We start from the raw sequence: 20,483 nt of genomic DNA, 5'->3' as shown, positions 1-20,483 counted from the left end.
ACTTATTCTATTTCGTCTTTTAAGTAATTATAAATTATAGAAAAATGCACAAAATATAAATTACAAAATTAACACCAATGTAATCACTATTGAGGTCAACAAATAGAATTCTGCTAGTATTCTAGAAACTTTGATAAGCTCCTTCTTTATCATGATCCTATGTAACCCTTAATACTGAATTTAATTAGGAAATTAGAAATAGAGCTCTGGGGAGAGGGAGAAGGGAAGAAAAGGGAAAGGGCTAGTCAAGGAACTAGTATAAATGACCCATGGACACGGACAATAGGGCAGGGACTGACTGTGGGAGAGGGGGATGGGCAGGATAGGCGAGAGCAATGGGGGAAAAATGGGACAACTGTAATAGAACAACAATTTAAAAAATTAGTAGCTCTGGCTGGTGTGGCTCAGTAGATTAAACACCAGTCTGCAAACCAAAGGGTTGCTGGTTCGATTCCTAGTCAGGGCACATGCCTGGGCTGCAGGCCAGGTCCCAGGTTGGGGGCGTGTGAGAGGCAACCACACATTGATGTTTCCCTCCCTCTTCCTCCCTTCCTTCCCCTCTTCTAAAAATAAATGAATAAAAATTTTAGAAAAAAATTTAAATTAATAAATACCATTAAATAAATAAAATTGATATATCATATATCTAAATAAATAAATAAATGGATGAACAAACAAACAAATACAAAATAAGTAGAGCTTTGGACAAGAACCACACTCTCCATACACTTAGCCAATTCTCTTCACTCTAGCTACCTGCCAGTATACCAGTCCCAGGAAACCAATGGCTAGCTGCTGGCCCTTTCTATGGTCACAGAGTAAAGCCTTCGGGTTCAGCAGGGGTAGAAGCAGGATGTAGTATTCAGCCAGGTAACAAATTATTATAACCATTACCTCTACCACCACCACCCCATCCATGCTCTTTCAGGCTCAGTTCCCCCACTCTTCTTTCAATTTTTGTTCCACAGGTAATAAATGATAATTAAACACAAAGAGCTTTACTCTGAATCACTGGAAATGGGAAAATCAGAGAAAGTAATGTTCTAAGACTTATGACCTAAGACCATGGCTTAAGACTATGACTTACCTTCAAGACTAATTCTTATGAAGAAATCAATGGAAGAAGAGAAATTTGATCAAACTGATACGGTACTTAACACAAAGCAGCTCTCTGCACTTTCATATTTGTATTTATCTAAGATGTGAAATAATCTAAAACTGCAAGTTTGCTTTTAATTTAGGAATATATTTCTTTTGAATACTCCATTATTATTAAAAATGTTGGTATTACTATGGAAACCATGGGAACACTTCTTTTTTTAACATTTTATTTATTTATTTTTAGAGAGAAGGGAAGGGAGGGGAAAAGAGAGGGAGATGAACACCGATTGGTTGCCCCTCACACACCCTCAACCAGGGACATAGCACGCAACCCAGGTATGTGCCCTCACTGGCAGCCTTTTGATTTGTGGGACAATGCCCAACCCACTAAGCTATAGCAGTCAGGGCTGGAACACTTTTTATTCTAATACTTACTAATTAGAAAAAAACCTAATTAAGCATAAGATTGATATTATTTTCAAGTAAATCTAAAATCTCAACTCTAAAAATAAAATCCTGGGTATATATCTCTCCTAGAGATATATGGTTTTAAAACATTCTGTAAAAGAAGCCAGGCAGCATACATAAGGGCTGAGATGGAGGCAAACTGATCTTTCTTACAACGGTGGCTACAACACAGAGATAAAAATCCAGCAACTCAGAAGGCAGCTCAAGTTGTATATTTTTAATGCCTGCTTTTTCAAAGAAAATAGAATTAGAAATCAAATTAATATATCATCTTTCTTATTTTTCATGGACACCAAAATATTAATAATAACTTGGAAGAAAGAGTAAAAGGATATAAAATTTAACTAGGGCTTCTACTTACACTTTCATTTTCAAGTCTGATTCCAATTGTCTTCTCTGTATCCAAAATTTTCCCCTTTGAACACCTGAGGAAAAAAAAGAGATTACAGACTGACTGGATGATTTTAACCTGGTACATGTTAGACTAGTTTTAGAAATAAGATGTAATAATTTACAAGAAAAAAAAAAAAAACTAATATAGTCCTCTAAACCAAGGGTCAGCAAACATTTTCCAAAAAAGATCAGATAGTATGCAAGTCTTGTGGTTTGTCACATCTTTTCAACTTCTATTAGAGTTTAAAAGCAACCATAAACAGTAAGCAAATGAATGAGCATGACCATGTTCCAATAAAACTTTAGTTACAAAAAACAGGTAGATGGACCAGATTTGGCCCATGGGCCATGCTTTACCAAACTATGCTATAAATGAACTATTGTCCCAAATCCCAAGGCATGCAGAACTGCCTTCCCTGTTCACATACCAGAGATGCCCACCACACCCACACTTTTCTAAATGGCACCTGTATTTCCCAATCCCCAATGCCTAGGAATCAAAGGCATCCTCCCAAATTAGGGTGGGCATCTGACACAAAAGCTACATATGTACCCATATATGCTGACCAACTACCAGAGTTGAGGAGCGTTCATAATTTCTTAGACATAGTTACTCATAAATACAGATAGCTTATTAAGAAAATAAAGTCAAGAGAAAACTTAGAATAAACTGAACCATGTACCTCTTTTCACTCCTTATTGGACAGAGAGGTCCCCTTGTTTCGACAACTCTATCTGTGAGGATAGTAAAGAAAAAATAAAGTCTCTTCTTTATTAATCAATATATAGCTCGAATTTCAACTTAGTCTCCAAAGTATCAAGAAACTGACTTACACTGAAATGTTAGAATAAATTCCAAACACTAGCCTCCTTACAAATCAAGATGCTTAAAAATGCGTCAACTGCTTTCCTCTTTAAATATAATCTTTACTGTAAACTGATTGATAACTGCTCATTTGGTAAGCTACCATTTAGTGTCATTTAGTGGACAGCAAGTGGATAAATACAAGGAAATTAATATAAGAAATATAAAGAAATTAATTTTAGGCTTACATACAGAAATTAGGAATAATTATCAAGAGGTATTTTATAAATCTGCTTCATCTTGAAATAACTTTTGTGTTAAACTATTGGTACTGTATAAACTAGTCAATGCCCTGGGATCTGATCAAGTTTTAATGTTGGTATACCATCTTTCACAAGTATGTAATTTTTCAATTTCATATGCTCATGAACTAAGTTCAGTACATTAAGGTAGGGAAAAATCTGGAAACTTACATTGTTTTGGAATAAACTGAGTTGTTCTGACTCCATAACTTTGCTCTTCCCCCCGGCCTTTGGTCTTTAATGTATCCATGTGACATCTTTGAGAACTTAGAAACAGAAAAAGCAAAGACGCTCAGATACAAAAGAAAAATCTACCATAAATACTCATTATCTCTGACAAGTTTCTCCAAACAGGAGTTACTAATTATCCTGAATCATCGAATTACGAAAGGATGCACCCTGACCAGTGTGGCTCAGTTGGTTAGGTGCCGATGTTTGTCTCCTTCCTTTCCCCTCTCTCTAAAAATAAAGATAAAATATTTTCAAAAAAATTATGAGAGGATGCAACACAGTGCCAACGGGGACTAGGATAAAAGGAATCTCATCCTGATTCTAATATTTCAGCCAAGTTACTAACCTCCAGTTGTTCTATTTGTAAAACTGCATGTTCTCGATCCCCAGCAACACCTTGACTGAAAAATCTCATGTGATAAAACTCGGGTTAAAAGATGGAAATTTTTACACAATACACTGAAATGGATCCTACAACAACACATTAAAAGCAGGAATGTAAAAAGCAAAATAGGTTGACGTGACAAAACCAATAGTTCATGAAGCATACTGCTTGCTGCTTTCAACAGTGGCTATTCAAAATGGAAAAAATACTAACAATCTGACTTTAATTACCTTCTCTAAGATAATTAAAAATTTTAAAGTTCACAACCAAAATTAAAATTCCCAGACAAATATTCCTTTGTTGTTTCTGCACTCAACAAGCTACACAGTCTTGTGACTTTCTCACCTTCCACTTGCTGTTATATAATTTCTGGGACACCACTCTGTGTATTCTCACTTGCTAGAATAATCAAGTGTACCTTAATCCTGAACTCACATATTTTTTGTCCCCTTTTTACAAATGAATATAAGGCCAGACATCAACCCCTTCTGCCATTCTAATCTATTTGCTCAAATCATTAAGAGTATTTCATTAACAAGGGGTCTTATAAGAAAAACTTCTTATGAGCTCGATGGCTTTAATCTTATCTCTAAAGAGAAGGGTTTCCAACTGTGCTAAGATGCACCGACTAAGATGCCTCAGGAACTTACGTGTATATAGGAAAGGGGGGAGGAAGGGAAGAAGGAGGGAGCAAGCAGGAGAGCAGAAGAGAAAGACAGGGAGAGATTGTGGGAAATATGTGTTGGGGAGGCTGAAAAAACTCTCTGCTTCCTGATTTCAACAGGTGATTTCACTTTTCTCTATTAGAGTTTCAAGTGACAGTACACTTGATCCAAGAATTATAAAGCCAATAGAAACTTATATTTTGTATAAGCACTGTTCTATATAACCCATTACTAGATACAATTTGTTCAAATTACAGGGCTAGTTCTCTCAACGTTAATCTTTTTCCACAAAACCCTTTCTACCAATTCCCTCTCCAAAAAATAAGAAAAAAGATGTCTGGTAAAGCACTATCTTGTTAGCTCATCTTTACCTATGATGAGTTGACATTACAGGAGGAACAGGGTTTCCATGAACACCTTCTTTGAGTCGTTCCAATAACCTTCGGTACTTCTCTCTTTCCTCTTTCTGAACACCCTAAATAAAAGAAAGCATGTTTGACAACTTCTAGCACATTAAACATATAATTAAATCATAAGCAAAGACTTAATAGGTCATAGATGTGTTTCATTTGTCAACCAGTGCTTTTTAAATTTCTTTGAAAAACTGAATCAATAGTCTGGAGCTAGGTAGGGCTATTCCTTTAGACCAGCCACTCACTCCAGCCCACTTCATTCATTTACATATCTCCTAGACCTTGATGGCATCTGAGTTTTTGACAGCAAAACTAGGTTAACCACGAAACTCAGCAGAAATAATCCACTTGCATCTTCAGAACATTCAGCTCCCAAAATGTTACTGGTCTCACCAAAATTACCAATGATGTTATATGGCTAGATGCAATAGATACTATTTCAGCCTTTAGATTACTTGACCTCTCTCTTCAGCATCTCACCCTGATGAATGCTCCTTGCCTTCCTGGACAATATACTCTCCTGATTTCTTCTTATCTTCTCAGTCTCCACTGCAGATTATTTCTTCTTCTGCCTGCCCAAAACGCCAGTGGTCCTGCCCATTATCTCTTCTTACACTATATTCTCTCCCTGAATAATATCTCAGCTCCCTCAGTTTATATAACACCAATATGCAGAAGATTCAGAAATGTTTCTCTAACCCTGCCTTCTTCTCAAAATTCTTACGGGCCAGGTCACTTTGCATGTTTCACAGGCACTTTAAACAGTGTCCAAAACTGAACTCATTAACTTCCACCTAAACATCCAAGACATCTTGGTCAGTGGTATGTATTCATCCAAGACTAAAATCTGGGACTTAGGCTCTTCCCACTAACTTTATATCACACTTAGACAATAAATATGTCCTTGCTAATATCACCTTTTAATATTTCTAGAATATATCCTGCGTATACCCTTTATGTGCTCAGTCTCATCTCTTATTCCTCACCAAAGAGGTATTGAAGCCTACTTTATAACACCTCTCCTTAAAACCCCCTCCATTGCTGCAGTCCATTCCTCTCTCTGCCTACCTCCGTTTGTTCAGCACAACTATTTATGTATAAGATCCTAGAGGACAGAATCATATTTTATTCAATTCAAATTGCTGACAATGAGCACCCAAACAAGTATTTCTAAGGTGAGCAAAACTAAGTGGCTCAGAAAACCATAGAGGATGGTCCTGGGGAATGCCAGATATGGGAATAATTCTAAATGCTCCTGGACTAAGCGAAGACTTAAGAAGAGAAGTGAAGAGAAGCATGCTGATGAAGATATGCTAAGTGCTCTGAAAAGGGATGGAAAGAGCAAACATGTATACCATTTGACTTCTCTTCCTTAAGTCAGCTATTACAGCTTATAAAAGAAACAAGTTAGAACAATTCAGGTACCCAAAAGGAATCCATAATCTTATTATTTCCTAACATGACTTTTTCTTTCTTATAGTGCAAATAATCTGGAAATTGACTAAATTATATATATATATATATATATATATATATATATATATATATATATATATCTAGAAGGTATCAGAGCCAAATGGTGTGGTAGCGCCAGGTATGGAAGTGAGACCAGAAAGTTTATAGTCACTGTACATCCTCTTAAACCTTTAGATTTGTACCATAGTACATATATTACTTATCCCCCCAGAAAGTCATAAAATGGTTTTCAAAAAAGATGAGGCTAGAAAGGCTTACTTACCTCCTCCACAGTACAATGGGGACGCCTCAGGCCCTTGCCACCCTCTTCAGTAATCATCTCTGCTGCAACCTGTTCCTGAGGTTTCCACAATAAGGAACTCTCTGGATTGCCTCTGCTATGGCGGCGGCCACCTGGTCTTCTATTATAGCCTTCTGAGTTCAAAGTAAAACTGAGAGACAGAAAAAAAATTTTAAATTATCACCAAACTGCTCAAATTGCTGGAATCTAAGCTTCAGACCACTCTGTGATTAAGGCTTCCCAGATTAAGCTTGCTCCTGGCAAATCAGACAGCTAGCATTCACAAAAGCTGGATGTTATCTCTAGAGTAGAGGGCGCCCCAGGACTGCACCATGGAACATCTATCTCCAGTCCCCAGGGCAGCCACACGAAAGCCCCTGCCTTCTTCCTCATGCTCAATTTTCCAACCCCAGCTCTGGAATTAGCTCCCCCACTACATACACCCTCCCCTCGTGTACTGTACTTTTCCTTTACTCACTTGGCATCACTGGAATTAATTATTGGTGTGATTAATGTCTATATCTCACATTAAACTTTAAATTCCACGAAGACAGGGCTTATATCCTTTTATCCCTATATCCTAGAACATGATCTAAGGGGAAAGACATTCAATATCTGCTAAATGCTAAATTAATAAATGTACATTAATGAGTACTAAAGAAATGAAAATCATGAAGCCCCAACCTAGTCACTGTTACTGGTGAAAGAGCCTGCCTCTCCTACCATTACCAACAATGGAACAAACTGACATCACACCCTTCTAGAGGTGATGTTTTCAAAAGGATACACCATGTATATAATATTTTTATAGAAATAGTTGCACAATCTAAAACAAGTGATGAATAAATATCAGACAAAATAAAACAACATTCCACAAATACTTTATACAGGGTGGAGGCAAAAGTAGATTTATAGTTTGAGTATGTGAAACACAAGAGTTTATTCCTGTATAATTATTTATTAATTTAATTACTGTATTATTTCCCATAGGAATAACTGTACACCATCATGTATTCTTTAAAAATATCCATGCTATTAAACACAAAGAAAATTAGGGTTGTTCTAAATTAAAGGACATTAACAAGACATGAAAATTAAATGTAGTACATGATCCTGCACAGAATTGTGGACCAGAAAAAACAGTAATCACTATTATGAGTAAATTTAAATAAGATTATATAACAGTATCATATTAAATTTTGTGATTTTTGTAACCTATTATGTAAGTAAATATCCTCATTCTTAAAAAATAAACACAAACACACTCAAGTACTTACAATTAAGAGGCCATGAGTCCAAGACTCTCAAATTGTTCAGAAAAAAATATTATGTATAGATAACAGAAAATGATAAAGAGATTGGCAAAAATAATAACAATTGGTGAATCTGGGTCAAATGAAGACAAAATATATGAAGCAAAAACTGATACAACTGGATACGAAAATAAGTCCACAATTACAGCAGGAAACATCAACACTCCTTGCTTATCAACCAATAAAAAAGCAGACAGAAAACCAGTACAACCTGTAAAATATTAACCAACTTGAGCTGACATTTACAGAACACTCCACCCAGCAAAAGCAAAATACACATTCTTTTCAAATGCACATTGGACACCACTCATATTCTAGGCTATAAAACATGTTAAAATTTAAAAGAACCAAAATCATACCAAGTATATTCTCTGGCAATAATAGAATTAAACTAAATAACGAAAAGATATCTGGAAAGTCCCAAATATTTGGACATTAAACAACAGGCTTCTATACTCCAGAATAATCACTGGTTAAAGAGGAAGTAAAATAGAAAGCAGAAAATATTTTTAAACTGAATAAAAATTAAAACCAGCATTTCAAAATGTGTGGGATGCATCTAAAGCAACGCTTATAGAAACAATTACAGCATTTAATGCTTAGAGAAGAAGTTCACCTCCAAATGTTTACGTATATATCTCCCCAGAACAAAGGGATCTTTTACGTAACCACAATACAATAATCAAATCCAGGAACTTCAGCAATAATGCATTATGTAACATGTAAGCCATATTTAAATTTCTCCAAAGATATTAGAAACATCCTCCAAAGCAATGTTTTTCCTACCTTGAATCCAATGCAGGAGCTCATTGTATTTAGTTGTCATGTATCCTTTGAACTGAAACTGGATTTCAGCCTTTCTTCATCTTTATAATGAAGAATACAGACCTTAACCAGTTTCCTCATTTTTAGATTAAAATTATTGACTTTTGCAGGAATATGAATTAACTGATGATGTCCTTCTCAGTGCAATATATTTGGAGGCCATGATGTCCATTTGTCTCACTGTGGGTACCCTTAACTTTGTTCCTTTGGTTAAGGTGGTGTCAATCAGGTTTCTTTACCCTAAAGTTACTACCTTTCCATTTGGAATTAACAAGTAATTTGTGGGGATATATTATGAGTTTATGTAGATATCCCGTACCTCATCAAACTTTTACTTACTAACTGAAGCTCAAATGATTCCTGTATATATCAATTACTATGATAGTTACAAAATGGTGATTTTCTAATTGTATCATTCCCTGTATATCTTACTAGATGGCATCCTACTATAAAGATCTTTCCCTCCCACAATACATACTTATTAGCATCTGAATTCCTGTCTTTATTCATTTTACTGCTTAAATTGTTCCCAGTTTGGCCAGTGAAATCACCTTCAGGTTTCCTCCTGTGTCATGTAGACATGTCCCTAGTTTCTAAGCACAGGATGCTCCAAACTCATTTTGTACTTTCTTTCCTAGCTGTACAATCAACCATTTATCCAACTCCAGAGAACCCTGGTTTTTACTTAGTGTCCCATCCTTAAATATGAGTGTACGGCCAAGGATATATGAATAAAAACTCTAATATAAAAGGTAAGACCAAAAATAAACCAAAGGGGGTAGGGAATTCAGAAGATTCAGACAAAGCAGACAGAAGAAATTTTAAAATAATCAACAGCTTTAGAGACATAAGAAAAGATATTGCATCCTTACAATAAGAACAGGGTGCCTGGAGAAAGGAAAACCATGGGGAGTAGGGAGTGGGAGGATGCTTACAACTTAAAAACTATGAAGCCCCCCGCCCCACCACCAAAAAAAATCAGTAAAAGAGAATATATTTAAAAATTAGATCAATCCAAAATGTCTAATATCCAAGCAATGGAAATTCTAGAAAGTAAAAACACAGAAAGGAGAAAATTACTAATAAAATAAAAACAGTTCAGTGTATGAAAATTCATCAGGCTAGATACATGATTTCTGAATGACAATTCTTTTTCAAAAAGTTTTCAGAATTAGATGCTATAGGCATATAACATGGCAGATAAAGTAACACACCTGAGTTCAAGTTTCTCACTAGCTGTATATTCAGTAAGCCACTAACCGAGAGTACTTAACAAGATTACATAATAAAATAAAAGCGAAAATGCAAGCTAGCAAGAGTGAGCACCTAATAAGTGCTAAGTTTCCGTTTAAAGAAAGGCAAAATTTAACACTTACCTAAAGGAAGGCAGGACTCTGCGAGGTTGATCGCGAGTTACTGTCACTCTGATCTTTGGATAGTCACTTATTCCATTAGGAGATTTATTACCTATTTTAAAAATGCATTTGTAATTGCAAAAAAGTAGATAAATAAAACAAAACACTTATGAACAGTCTGATTAGGAAAAAAAACCTGTAATCAGTCTACATTGTAGAACTACGTTTTATTTTTTCAAATTCTATTACTTTACAGCACAGAGGTCCAACATAAACTTTGTAAAGTTAAAGGAAACGCAATAGCAATAGGGCTTAGTTTGTCTTTGATCTCAGAGAAACAATAACAATCATATGCAAACTTTTCTAGTTTTGCTTGCTGGGACCAATAAGAGGCATGATGAACTCAATGATAACAAACCCCCTATAATCTAATCAAATTAAGTGAATTTTCCAAACTATTTCTTCTTCCCAAGAAAACAGAAGTATTTTTAAATGAAACTACATTTCATCAGAAGCTAGATGGCTACTAAACTTCAAAAAATTGTATCCAAATTTTCATCAGCCACATTTTCTGCTGGAGCCATTTCCAGGAGCTTAAGAGTCCCTGAGGACTCCAAAATGCAACTGAAAAAAACTGAAAGTTTTTTCATAAATCAGTAGCAGCAAAACCTAAACTAAACGGAATTCATTTGTTTGCAAAACCTGCTGTGAACCAATGTTCAATCCCAATGGAGTTTTAAAATAATATTCAATAAACACAATATATCTAAAATAGGATAAATTCAGAATCCCCAAACACATTTCTAAGGTTTTCAGATTAGGGACTGCAGACTTCTTTACGTAAGAAACCTGCCTTAGATATATCTGTGCTTCTCTGACTAGGCTACACAAACCCACAGAAATATAGTGCTGGTACCTCGGACACAAGATAAATCTACCATCCCTTCCATATGTCAATTTTAATGGTAAATAATTTAAAACATTTATGTGTTCAAGTAATTTGAATAGATTATGAAATAAATTTGTAATTCCTTCTTAAATAAGATTAGAGACTTCAAAGAAGTACAGTGTTTCTCTCAGGTCCCTTGGACTAGATTCTCAGACTTGGAGGGGTACACATTTACTTTTCTCTGCCACCAGGGGTACTTTACTTTAAAAGTTTGTTTGAGAAGCAGTACTCTTAAGGTTGTTGTCATTTCCTTAGCTTCTTCCACTTCTGACTTCTGAACCACAACTTCTCTAAAAGCTCTTTCCCCCTTCCTTTCATACTTTACTAACCCACCTGCCTAGCAGAGATCATACCATTTCAGGACTCTGGCTTCTTCCTATTTCCCCAACCACAGCACTGTGCACAGTATTGTCAATAATTATTATTCAATTTTGGGGTCTGGATTACATAGACGTTCCTAATCCATAAAATCACTGAGAACTGGGAACCTCTGTCCCTCAAAGGCAGAGTTTTACTATTTTTATTATTGCTATTTGTTTTGTTATTAAAGTTTTTATTATTTTATTATTAAAAATTTTTGTTGTTTTATTTTGTTATTAAATATTTTATTATTTTATTATTCCTGATAACTTAGCACAGTGCCTGGCACAGAGTAAGCTCTCAGGAAGTGTTTGTGGTTTTTGTTTTGTTTTAATGAATGAAATTTGATCTAAGTCATGTTAAGGACACTGATAATACAAATAGAAAAGAGTAAAAATTCTAAAGGAAAGCTATTTGCTTTTAGAATGATAGAGAGAATGTCTGTGTTCTCATCCCAACCCAAACCAGTGCTCTCCTTTCATATTCTCAAAACTCAGAAAAAAAGAGGCAGGAAGAGATGGAGGAAACAAATATTTTTGACCACCTCACCCAGTTTCAGCATGTTGTTCCAGGATCCGGAACCTGTCAGTTCACAAGATGAAGAGTTCGAAAATACCTTAAAATCAAATAGAATGACCTCTGTAGTATATAATTTTGTAATTTAAGTAAGGTTCTAATGTGAAAAAAAAATCTTTCTATTGGAGATTATTTAGTTAGCTCACACAATATCATCAATACAACCAGAGGTTTAATTTGCAGACTCACAAAATGATGTAAAAAAATAACAATTCCAGGGTCTTCAAATATACTTATTATTTAGTAAATAGGCTCTTCATAAATACCTTTTAAATGTGTAATTTCTTAACTTCTAATATTTTGGCCCTTCTATCAAGACTAATAAAGACATGAACATTTCTGGAAAGAAGTCATTCTACACATTAATTACTAAAATGAGTGCATTTCTCAAATTTAATTTTAATGATTAAGTACAAAAATCAGTAACCCCTATGAAGCCCTAGCCCTACTGACCTCTCCTGAAGGGGCTGCATTCCGTGTTCCGTTACAAGCAGAAGTTACCATGGGCTTTGTGGTCAGCTGGAGTGGGAATCCAAATAAGCTGGCAGCATTGTAGAGACTGTTTTTCACTTGGTGAATAAAGCAATCTAGAAAGTGTAATATAGATCATATACAAGTTATATATACATATAAATACAAAGTATTAACTTCTGGCAAAACAAGATTATATCTTTAAAAAGGCCTTCCAATTTTTTTAGGACTCCTATTTTCAGTCATTGAGATAAAAAGGTATCTGTAAAAAATTTTTCTCCTACCTGAATAACTGTAATTCCAGCACTGTGATTTTTGTGTAGTATTTTAGTAAAACATCTGAGATGTTACAAAAACATGAAACCATGACTTTAACAAATCACACACTGATTCACATACAAAAAAAAAGTCCTGAAATGACAGCTTTCAAGCAATGAGTTCTTCTAAATATATAAAAAGAAATTTATACCCATAAGACAAGGGCATAACTTAACAATGTGGACTTATAGTTACTAGGTACAGCAGAATCCTACAGGAAATACCATTTACCCACTGGTTTGTCCTTACTTCCTGGGTAGGTAACAACACAGTTGTCCTGAACAACTACTTACTAAGTGCCTATTGTATCTTGGCTACACCCAGGGTAGAAATTAGTGAAGTGTAAGATACACAATTCTTAAACATCTATGATAAAACAAGGCTATCCCTCTACTGGAGATGTCTTGGAAGATCTCACACACCCCTCCCTGCCAACCAAACATAAAGTTTACAAAATAAGTAAATAAACATGTGGGAGGGGTACCTTTCAGTGTTTTCCCAGCTTCCTCCTTTTATTACTACCCCTTTCTTACTTCCTATACTGATTATTTTCTACAATTTCCTTTCTATGTCCTAATTAAGGGTATTCTAAAGTACCAGTTGAAGAGAAAAAGATCATCACTTTAGCCACATTCTGCTTTAGAGAAAAAATAGCCTAAAGTTGAAATGAAGCACTCTAGAACATATAAAATACTTTCAGAAAGATAGGGAAATAACTTAAACAACAGGGAGAATGTGATAACTGGGTAAAGCAGAATTCTATTTGAAGTAATTTGTAATTAGAGAATAGTTAAGTTTACAAATAACCTGTCCCTTATTTTAGGAATTAGAAAGAACTCCAGCCCTAACTGGTGTGGCCAGTGGATTGAGCGCTGACCTGCGAACCAAAGGGTTGTCAGTTCGATTCCCTGTCAGGGCACATGCCTGGGTTGCAGGCCAGGTCCCCAGCTGGGTGTACGAGGGGCAGCCAACTGATATTTCTCTTGCACATTGATGTTTCTCTCCCTTTCTTTCTCCCTCCCTTCTCCTCTCTCTGAAAATAAATAAATAAAATCTTTAAAAAAAGAAAGAGAATTCCTCTAATAATATTGAGCTTTACGTGGGAGAAAAAGAGCTTTAGTTATTAGTGCTTAACCCACAGACAACGATCCAAACCAAGAGGACAAGAGGTACTCCCCTCAACAACATTAATAGTGTACTCTAAAAAGTAACATATTATTTATTTTCCTACAAATTTGGTCAAAATCTGAGTATGCCCAAAATTCTGTCAAAAGAACTCATTGACTGCAAGAAAAGGGGGAAGCTGCCTCGTCTGTAAAATGGGGATAAGACCACCTTATTTTCCTGAGACTAAACTAAGTGGATCTCATAAAATCCCTTTTTTCTATAAATCATGAGCCGTCAATTCTATGGCCCTCCTTCTTTTCTTTTACCCTTCCTTTTTTCTCTCAGAAGCAACTAACAGAGTTGCACTGCCAATGGAGTAGCCAGTAGCCACATGTAAGCTACCTAAGTTTCAATTAAACTAAAATTAACTTCAGTTCTTCAGCTGCACTAACCTCTCACTTCAAGTGCTCAATAGTCATCACGGCACTGCTATAAACCTTTACAAACTCTGCCAGTAAGTATTACCTCTGCTACCACTGCCTCCCCCTTGGCTTAGGTTCCTTTCTATAGTTCCCATTCATGGAAATCATGGAAGAAAAGAGCCTTAACATAGAAGTATAAAAGGGATGATAGCCAGAATTATTTCAGGAAACTGCTGTAATTTCACTGTCAATGTTATTTATTTATTTATTTATTTTGCCACATACAGTTATTTACTTACATTTTTCTTGAGAACTGACTCACTTTTTTTTGCTAAATAAATGTATTTGAAAGGTAATTTCAAAAAATTTTCAATTACAGTTTACATTTAATATCATTCTGTATTAGCTTGAGATGTACAGCATAGTAGTTATAAAAGCATGTACTTAACAGAGTAGTCCCCTGATATTTCAAGTAACCACTGGCACCATACATAGTTATTAAGTTACAAATTCCTTATGCTGCAATTTAATTTACATCTCTGTGACTATTCTGTAACTACCAATTTGTACTTGCTTAGGGGAGGGGAGGGGAGGGAGAGAGACATTGATGAGTTGCCTCTCAATCAGTTGCCTCTTGCATGCGCCCCGCATGGGGACCAAACCTGCAACTCAGTCACATGTCCTTGGCCTACTGAATGATGCTCCAACCAACTGAGCCACACCAACCAGGTTCACTTAGCATAATACCCTGTAGGTCCACCCATGCTATTACAAAATGTAAGATTTCATTCTTTTTTTTTTGGTCAAGTAGTATTTCATTGTGTATAGGTACCACAGCTTTTTTATCCACTTGTCTATTGATGCGCACATGGGTTGCTTCCATATCTTGGCTATTGTAAATAATGCTACAATGAAAATGGGGGTGCATATATTCTATATTCTTTTGAATTAGTGTTTTAGGTTTTTTGGATATTCAAAGGTAATTTTATATTACTATTATGAATGTAAAGCAACATTATTTGCCTTATAAAAAAAATGAAAACACTGCCCTGCCCCGTGTGGCTTAGTTGGTTGGAGCGTCATTCCACAAATCAAAAGGTTTCAGGCTCTACTCCCAGCCAGGGCACACACCTAGGCTGCAGTTCAGTCCCTGGGTTGGGACACATACAAGAGGCAACCGATCAATGTTTCTGTCTCTGTCTCTCTCTAAAAGCAATGAAAAAATGTTCTCAGGTGAGGAATTAAAAAATAAAAAAGAAAGAAAGAAATGAAAGCACAACATACTAAGTTCTAGCTGACACTTGAATAACACAGGTTTGAACTGTGTGGGTCCACTTATACTCAAGATTTTTTCCAATACTATAAATACATTTTTCTCCTATGATTTTCTTTTCTCTACTTAGCTTATTGTAAGAATACAGCATATAATATATATTATAAAATACATGTTAATCAACTGTTTATCAGTAAGCTTTCCAGTCAACATAAGGCTATTAAGTAGTTAAATTATTTTGGGGAAGTCCAAAGTTATACATGGATTTACAACTTCCTAGGGGAGTCGATTCCTCTAACCCTCATGTTGTTTAAAGGTCAACTGTTTTAGACAAGTACTGAAGACCAAATAAGCATTCAATCAAGATTCTCTGCTCCAGATAATCAGAAATTTAAAACAACTGAAAAGATTACAAGTTTTTTAGTACATAACACAATGCAAATGTTACTTAACACTATGAGCATTGTACCTCCTAAATCATTTCCTGACTGGTATGTATCCTGTACTTTGGGAAACACCATCCTAATGAATTTGGATATTCCTGGCATTTAAAACATTCGATAATTTGACATCTCTCTTGCGAACTTTTTCCCCTAAATTCCCTTCCCTAATGCCTAAATTGCACAACTTTCCAATCCTATTCCCTCTACCTAGAAAGATTTCCTTCCTTTTGCTCTATGCTGATATCCTATCCATCCTTCAATATCAATCTCACATACTAGCTTCTTCATTAAATATTCACCAAGACTCCTAACCAGCTGAAAATTGGACAGTATTTTTTTACTACCTTTCTTATTTCATTATCATAAACTCATTGATATTGGTATTATTCATGTATTTATCTTATATGCCCCACTATATAATAATATACCCTTATAACTATAAGGTTTTTAAAAATAGAGATTCTGTCTTACTAATTTTTGTATTCCCTGTAGAACCTAAGTCAGTACTTAGTAGTAAGACATGCTCATTAAGTAAGTAGTCATTTTATTTAAATGAAATCTCAACAAAGACGTGTCCACATTTAGCTACCACATCTAGAGGTACATCCCAATTCACACGCATTTCTGAGAAAGAAGGAAATATTATTATAGCATTCCACTGTGCCTTTTCCCTCTACTCTAAGATTATTCTCTCCTATCAAATGATGGCTAGCCCTTCAAATTATAAGGAAGTAAACAATTTGGGGCAACACATTAGATTGGTTCACTTGGCTATCTGAACCAAATGAGTCAGTCTGAAGTTGTTTTTACAATGTTTTCTCCTCAAATTTAAAGAGTAACTTTTCTTCATAGGAAAATTTGGAAAAAAAAGCTTTAAGAAAATGTATATTCAACCTCCAAGGCTTATCTATTTATGAAGACACTTAATCTTCTGGTAAAAGTGGTTACCTCCAGAAAAGATAACTGAGTAGAAAAGGGACAGAAGAGATATTTACTTTTCATTTCATATAGTTTTTACCTTTTGAATTCTGTTACATGCATATAGTTTTCCTATTAGAGTAGTAATTTTTAAAATTAATATTCAATACCTAATCTTGGTCTTTTGGCTGGTATTTCTTCAGTGTCCACTGTAGAAAACAAAGTGCTAAAAAAAGAGAAGAGATAAAAAATATATATATATATATATATATATATATATGCACATATACATACACACACACACATATCCATTTTGTAAATAAACTTAAGTGTTTATAAGACACACCTCCCTCTATCTACTTTGTCTTAAAATGAAATCAAAATGATGTTTTAAAAGAGAATGCTACTCTGCCCTCGCTGGTGTGGCACAGTGGGTTGAGCGTGGGCCTTCAAACTGAAAGGTTGCTGGTTTGAATCCCAGTCAGGAAATGTGCCTGGGTTCCTGGCCAGGTCCCCAGCTGAGGACGTGCAAGAGGCAACCAATTTATGTTTTTCTCACACATCGATTATTTCTCTCCCTCCCTTCTGCTCTCTCTAGAAATGAATAAATAAAATCTTAAAAAATAAAATAAAAAGAGAATGGTACTTCATGGAAGGACTTAATACTATTGTTTCAACTAGTTGAGGAAGGCGAAAACTCCCTACCATACAGTAATCTGTAATCTGGCTAAGTACAAACTTGAAACTGGCCAGAAATCTCTTGGCTAGTAAATGAAGAGCCTAGGTTCTTCTCTCAGGAAATGACTTAAAAATAATAATAATAATAATTTCCTTCTGAAAGATGACACCTCCCCCCCAGCCAAGAAGCTCAGTCAATTAGTGTCATCCTGATGTACCAAGATTGTGGGTTTAATCCCAAATCAGGGCACACACAAAAATCAGCCAATGAATATATAATAAATTGATGTCTCTCTCGCTCTCTAAAAATCAATACATTTAAAAAAAAAAAAAGATGACACCTTGAAAGACAGTTCTTAGCCAGAAAAGCTGTTACATATTTAACTACATTTTTTTTCCCCATGGAAATAGTGGTAATGAAAAATTTGAAAATTCAGAAAAGTTATTGGACCTGTCATTCATGGTACACTACTAGTCACCTTTTTTTATTTTTTTTATTTTTATTGTTTTAACTGTTGACACTATTACAGGTGTCCTCACCCATCCCCCTTGGCCCATAAGGACACATAATTATCTTCCTAAAGATTATTGTGACTGATCTTATTTACAAAAAAATGAACCTAATAAATTCCAGAAGAATACCATTCAGTTCATTATTTTACACATCCCAACAAGACCACCTGGCTTCATTTTGACTAAAAAATGGCTTACATTGAGAAGACCTGTTTTAGATTAAGATTGTGCAGTAAGAACAAAGTTTTCATCTTCAAACCACTGCTTCCATGACTAGCAGGGATTCGTAGCAAAACTGAGAGGACAAGGGTGAGCAAATTCATATTCCTTTATTTAATAAATATGTACCAAAGTACCTATCATGCACCAATCTCTACACAGGCCCTCTTGGTAGAATAAACAAATACTACCCATATATACTGAACACTATTCTATTACAAAATGTTCTCACATGATCCTTATATCAACCTTACAGAAAGGTAAAAAGAAGAATAAACTGAAACCTTTTCTCTGGAATACATCAACAGTCTATTTCTTTCTTTTTAAAATCCTCGCTGGAGGATAATGTTTATTAATTTTAGAGAGGAAGGGAGAGGGAGGGGGAGAGAGGGAGAGACACACACTCCACCTGGAACTGAACCTGCTACCTTTTGATGTAGGGGAGGATGCTCCAACCAAGTCACCTGGCAAGGCATCAATAGTTTATTTCATCAATAATCTGCATTTTCAGATTCGTATATTAATCATCTTGTTCTCTCAAACTCCAAGAAACCATCTTTCAATGATCTTGAGGTTTAATTTTAAAAAAATGAAAGTGTATTTGATCACTAAAGGCTTTGGGGGGGGTGTATAGAATTGGTGTGGTATTTTATTCTCTAGATAAATTCTTAAGCAAGGGGGCATGCACTGTGAAATAATGGGACAAACCAAGGGGCAAATGCTAAGTAAGTACAGCTTTTAGTTTCCCCAAAACATTTTTTGAGTATTTTATTTACTTATTTTTTTGAGAGAGGGGAAGGGAGGGAGAGAGGGAGAGAAGCATCAATATGTGGTTGCCTCTCACACGCCCCCAACAGGGGACCTGGCCCGCAACCCAGGCATGTGCCCTGACCAGGAATCGAACCAGTGACCCTTTGGTTCATAGGCAGGCGCTCAATCCACTGAGCCACACCGGCCAGGGCCCAAAATTTTAACTTAAAAGTGCAGAAAGTTAAAGGAAAGAAGTACCTTGTTTTCCCCTCATATACCAATTCTAAAGCAGAAAACCACTCTCCCTACCTCTCTCCCCAAACACACACTCATAGACAGTGTAACAGCTGTTTCAGAACAAGACAGCTACTGTCTCTGTACTAAGAGAACAGTATTTGCAGCCAAAACGGCTTTGGGCAAGCTATCAATCTGATTTCCCTTAACTGCACTTATTGCCCATAGATGACACTTGGGAGTGTGCTTTGTAAAGAGTGAGCCAAAACAAATTTTTAGTTTTCAACCTAAGAGCGGCAATGTATTACAGCCCCATTTGTTGACAGGAAGCAGCATGGACTCTTGACAGGAACAGCAAAAATCCTAACCATCACAGGCCACGCCACTCCAAAGACAACTAGCTTCTACCATCATCAGGAGCAGCCTCCGTACAGAATGAAGGAAGCTACGACGTCACCAGGACACCGGCGATCCACACCTCTACCACCGCGGCCCAGCTACGCATTTGCGCTGAGTTTAGGCTGAGCCGGGCCTGCGGGGCTCTATCAGCGTTCTCTGCCGAACACCGGGTGGGGGAGGGGGACGGGGACAAACAGGCCCGCACCCAGCCCCCTCTCCTCTCACCTGTTCGAGCGCCGCCTCTTCAAGAGGGCCCGGGCAGGGGGCACCGGCCGGTCACAGAAGCGAAAAATGGTGCCGAGAATCCTAACCAGCCATTTGTACATACCAAGCCCAAGCAGCAGCGGCGGCCGACACACCCCGAGACGCAAACCCCAGAGCTGTCGCCGCCGCTGCCGCCTTCGCTGCCTCAGCCACCACAGCCAAGGTTCAGTCGCCGACTTGTGACGCGATCTGAAGGCCCACAGATACAACGTCCCCAGGGCTACTGGAGGACCCCGCCTGCCACCGCTCTCGTCACTCCCTCTCGCCCTACCGGAAGGCATCTTCATCCTCAATCTGCGCAAGCGCAACCTAGGACCGCACCACCACCCCTCACCTCCTGCGGGGAAGTCCCAGTCCAATCATTGAAGAGACCGAAAGGGATGTGGGCGGGGTTTTTCCTTTGGCAGAGCCAATCCTGAGACAGTTCGCGGGACAAGGCCCACAGGCTGCAGGTGAGGCTTCTACACAAGGGAGGGAATGCTGCGTGGTCCTGAAATACAGTAGGTACTGAGTAAACGAATATGCAAAATAAAGGCAGGTCAGGTTAATCGAGAGATATTTTTACCATGCTAGGAGC

At 36.6% G+C, this 20,483-nt stretch overlaps 1 protein-coding gene across 1 annotated transcript in view; it reads right to left on the bottom strand.

Annotated features, from left to right (window-relative positions):
• Positions 1 to 20,193, bottom strand: part of SENP2 (SUMO specific peptidase 2) — a 31,501-nt gene extending 11,308 nt beyond the window's left edge. The window contains exons 1-10 of the mRNA XM_090275097.1: positions 19,868 to 20,193; positions 17,020 to 17,075; positions 12,351 to 12,484; positions 11,871 to 11,937; positions 10,034 to 10,124; positions 6,502 to 6,670; positions 4,722 to 4,825; positions 3,241 to 3,335; positions 2,646 to 2,697; positions 1,931 to 1,994 (exon numbers count right to left, since the gene is read on the bottom strand). Coding sequence (XP_090131223.1) covers positions 1,931 to 1,994; positions 2,646 to 2,697; positions 3,241 to 3,335; positions 4,722 to 4,825; positions 6,502 to 6,670; positions 10,034 to 10,124; positions 11,871 to 11,937; positions 12,351 to 12,484; positions 17,020 to 17,075; positions 19,868 to 20,193 — 1,158 coding nt within the window. The remainder of the gene's footprint in view (positions 1 to 1,930; positions 1,995 to 2,645; positions 2,698 to 3,240; positions 3,336 to 4,721; positions 4,826 to 6,501; positions 6,671 to 10,033; positions 10,125 to 11,870; positions 11,938 to 12,350; positions 12,485 to 17,019; positions 17,076 to 19,867) is intronic.
• Positions 20,194 to 20,483: the final 290 nt, after the last annotated feature.

This window comes from Furipterus horrens, unplaced genomic scaffold, assembly GCF_987537825.1.
Source record: "Furipterus horrens unplaced genomic scaffold, mFurHor1.1.pri manual_scaffold_1, whole genome shotgun sequence".
NCBI classification, from domain to species: domain Eukaryota; kingdom Metazoa; phylum Chordata; class Mammalia; order Chiroptera; family Furipteridae; genus Furipterus; species Furipterus horrens.
The sequence above is the reverse complement of the archived record's forward strand: the minus strand, read 5'-3'. Positions and strand labels throughout refer to the sequence as shown.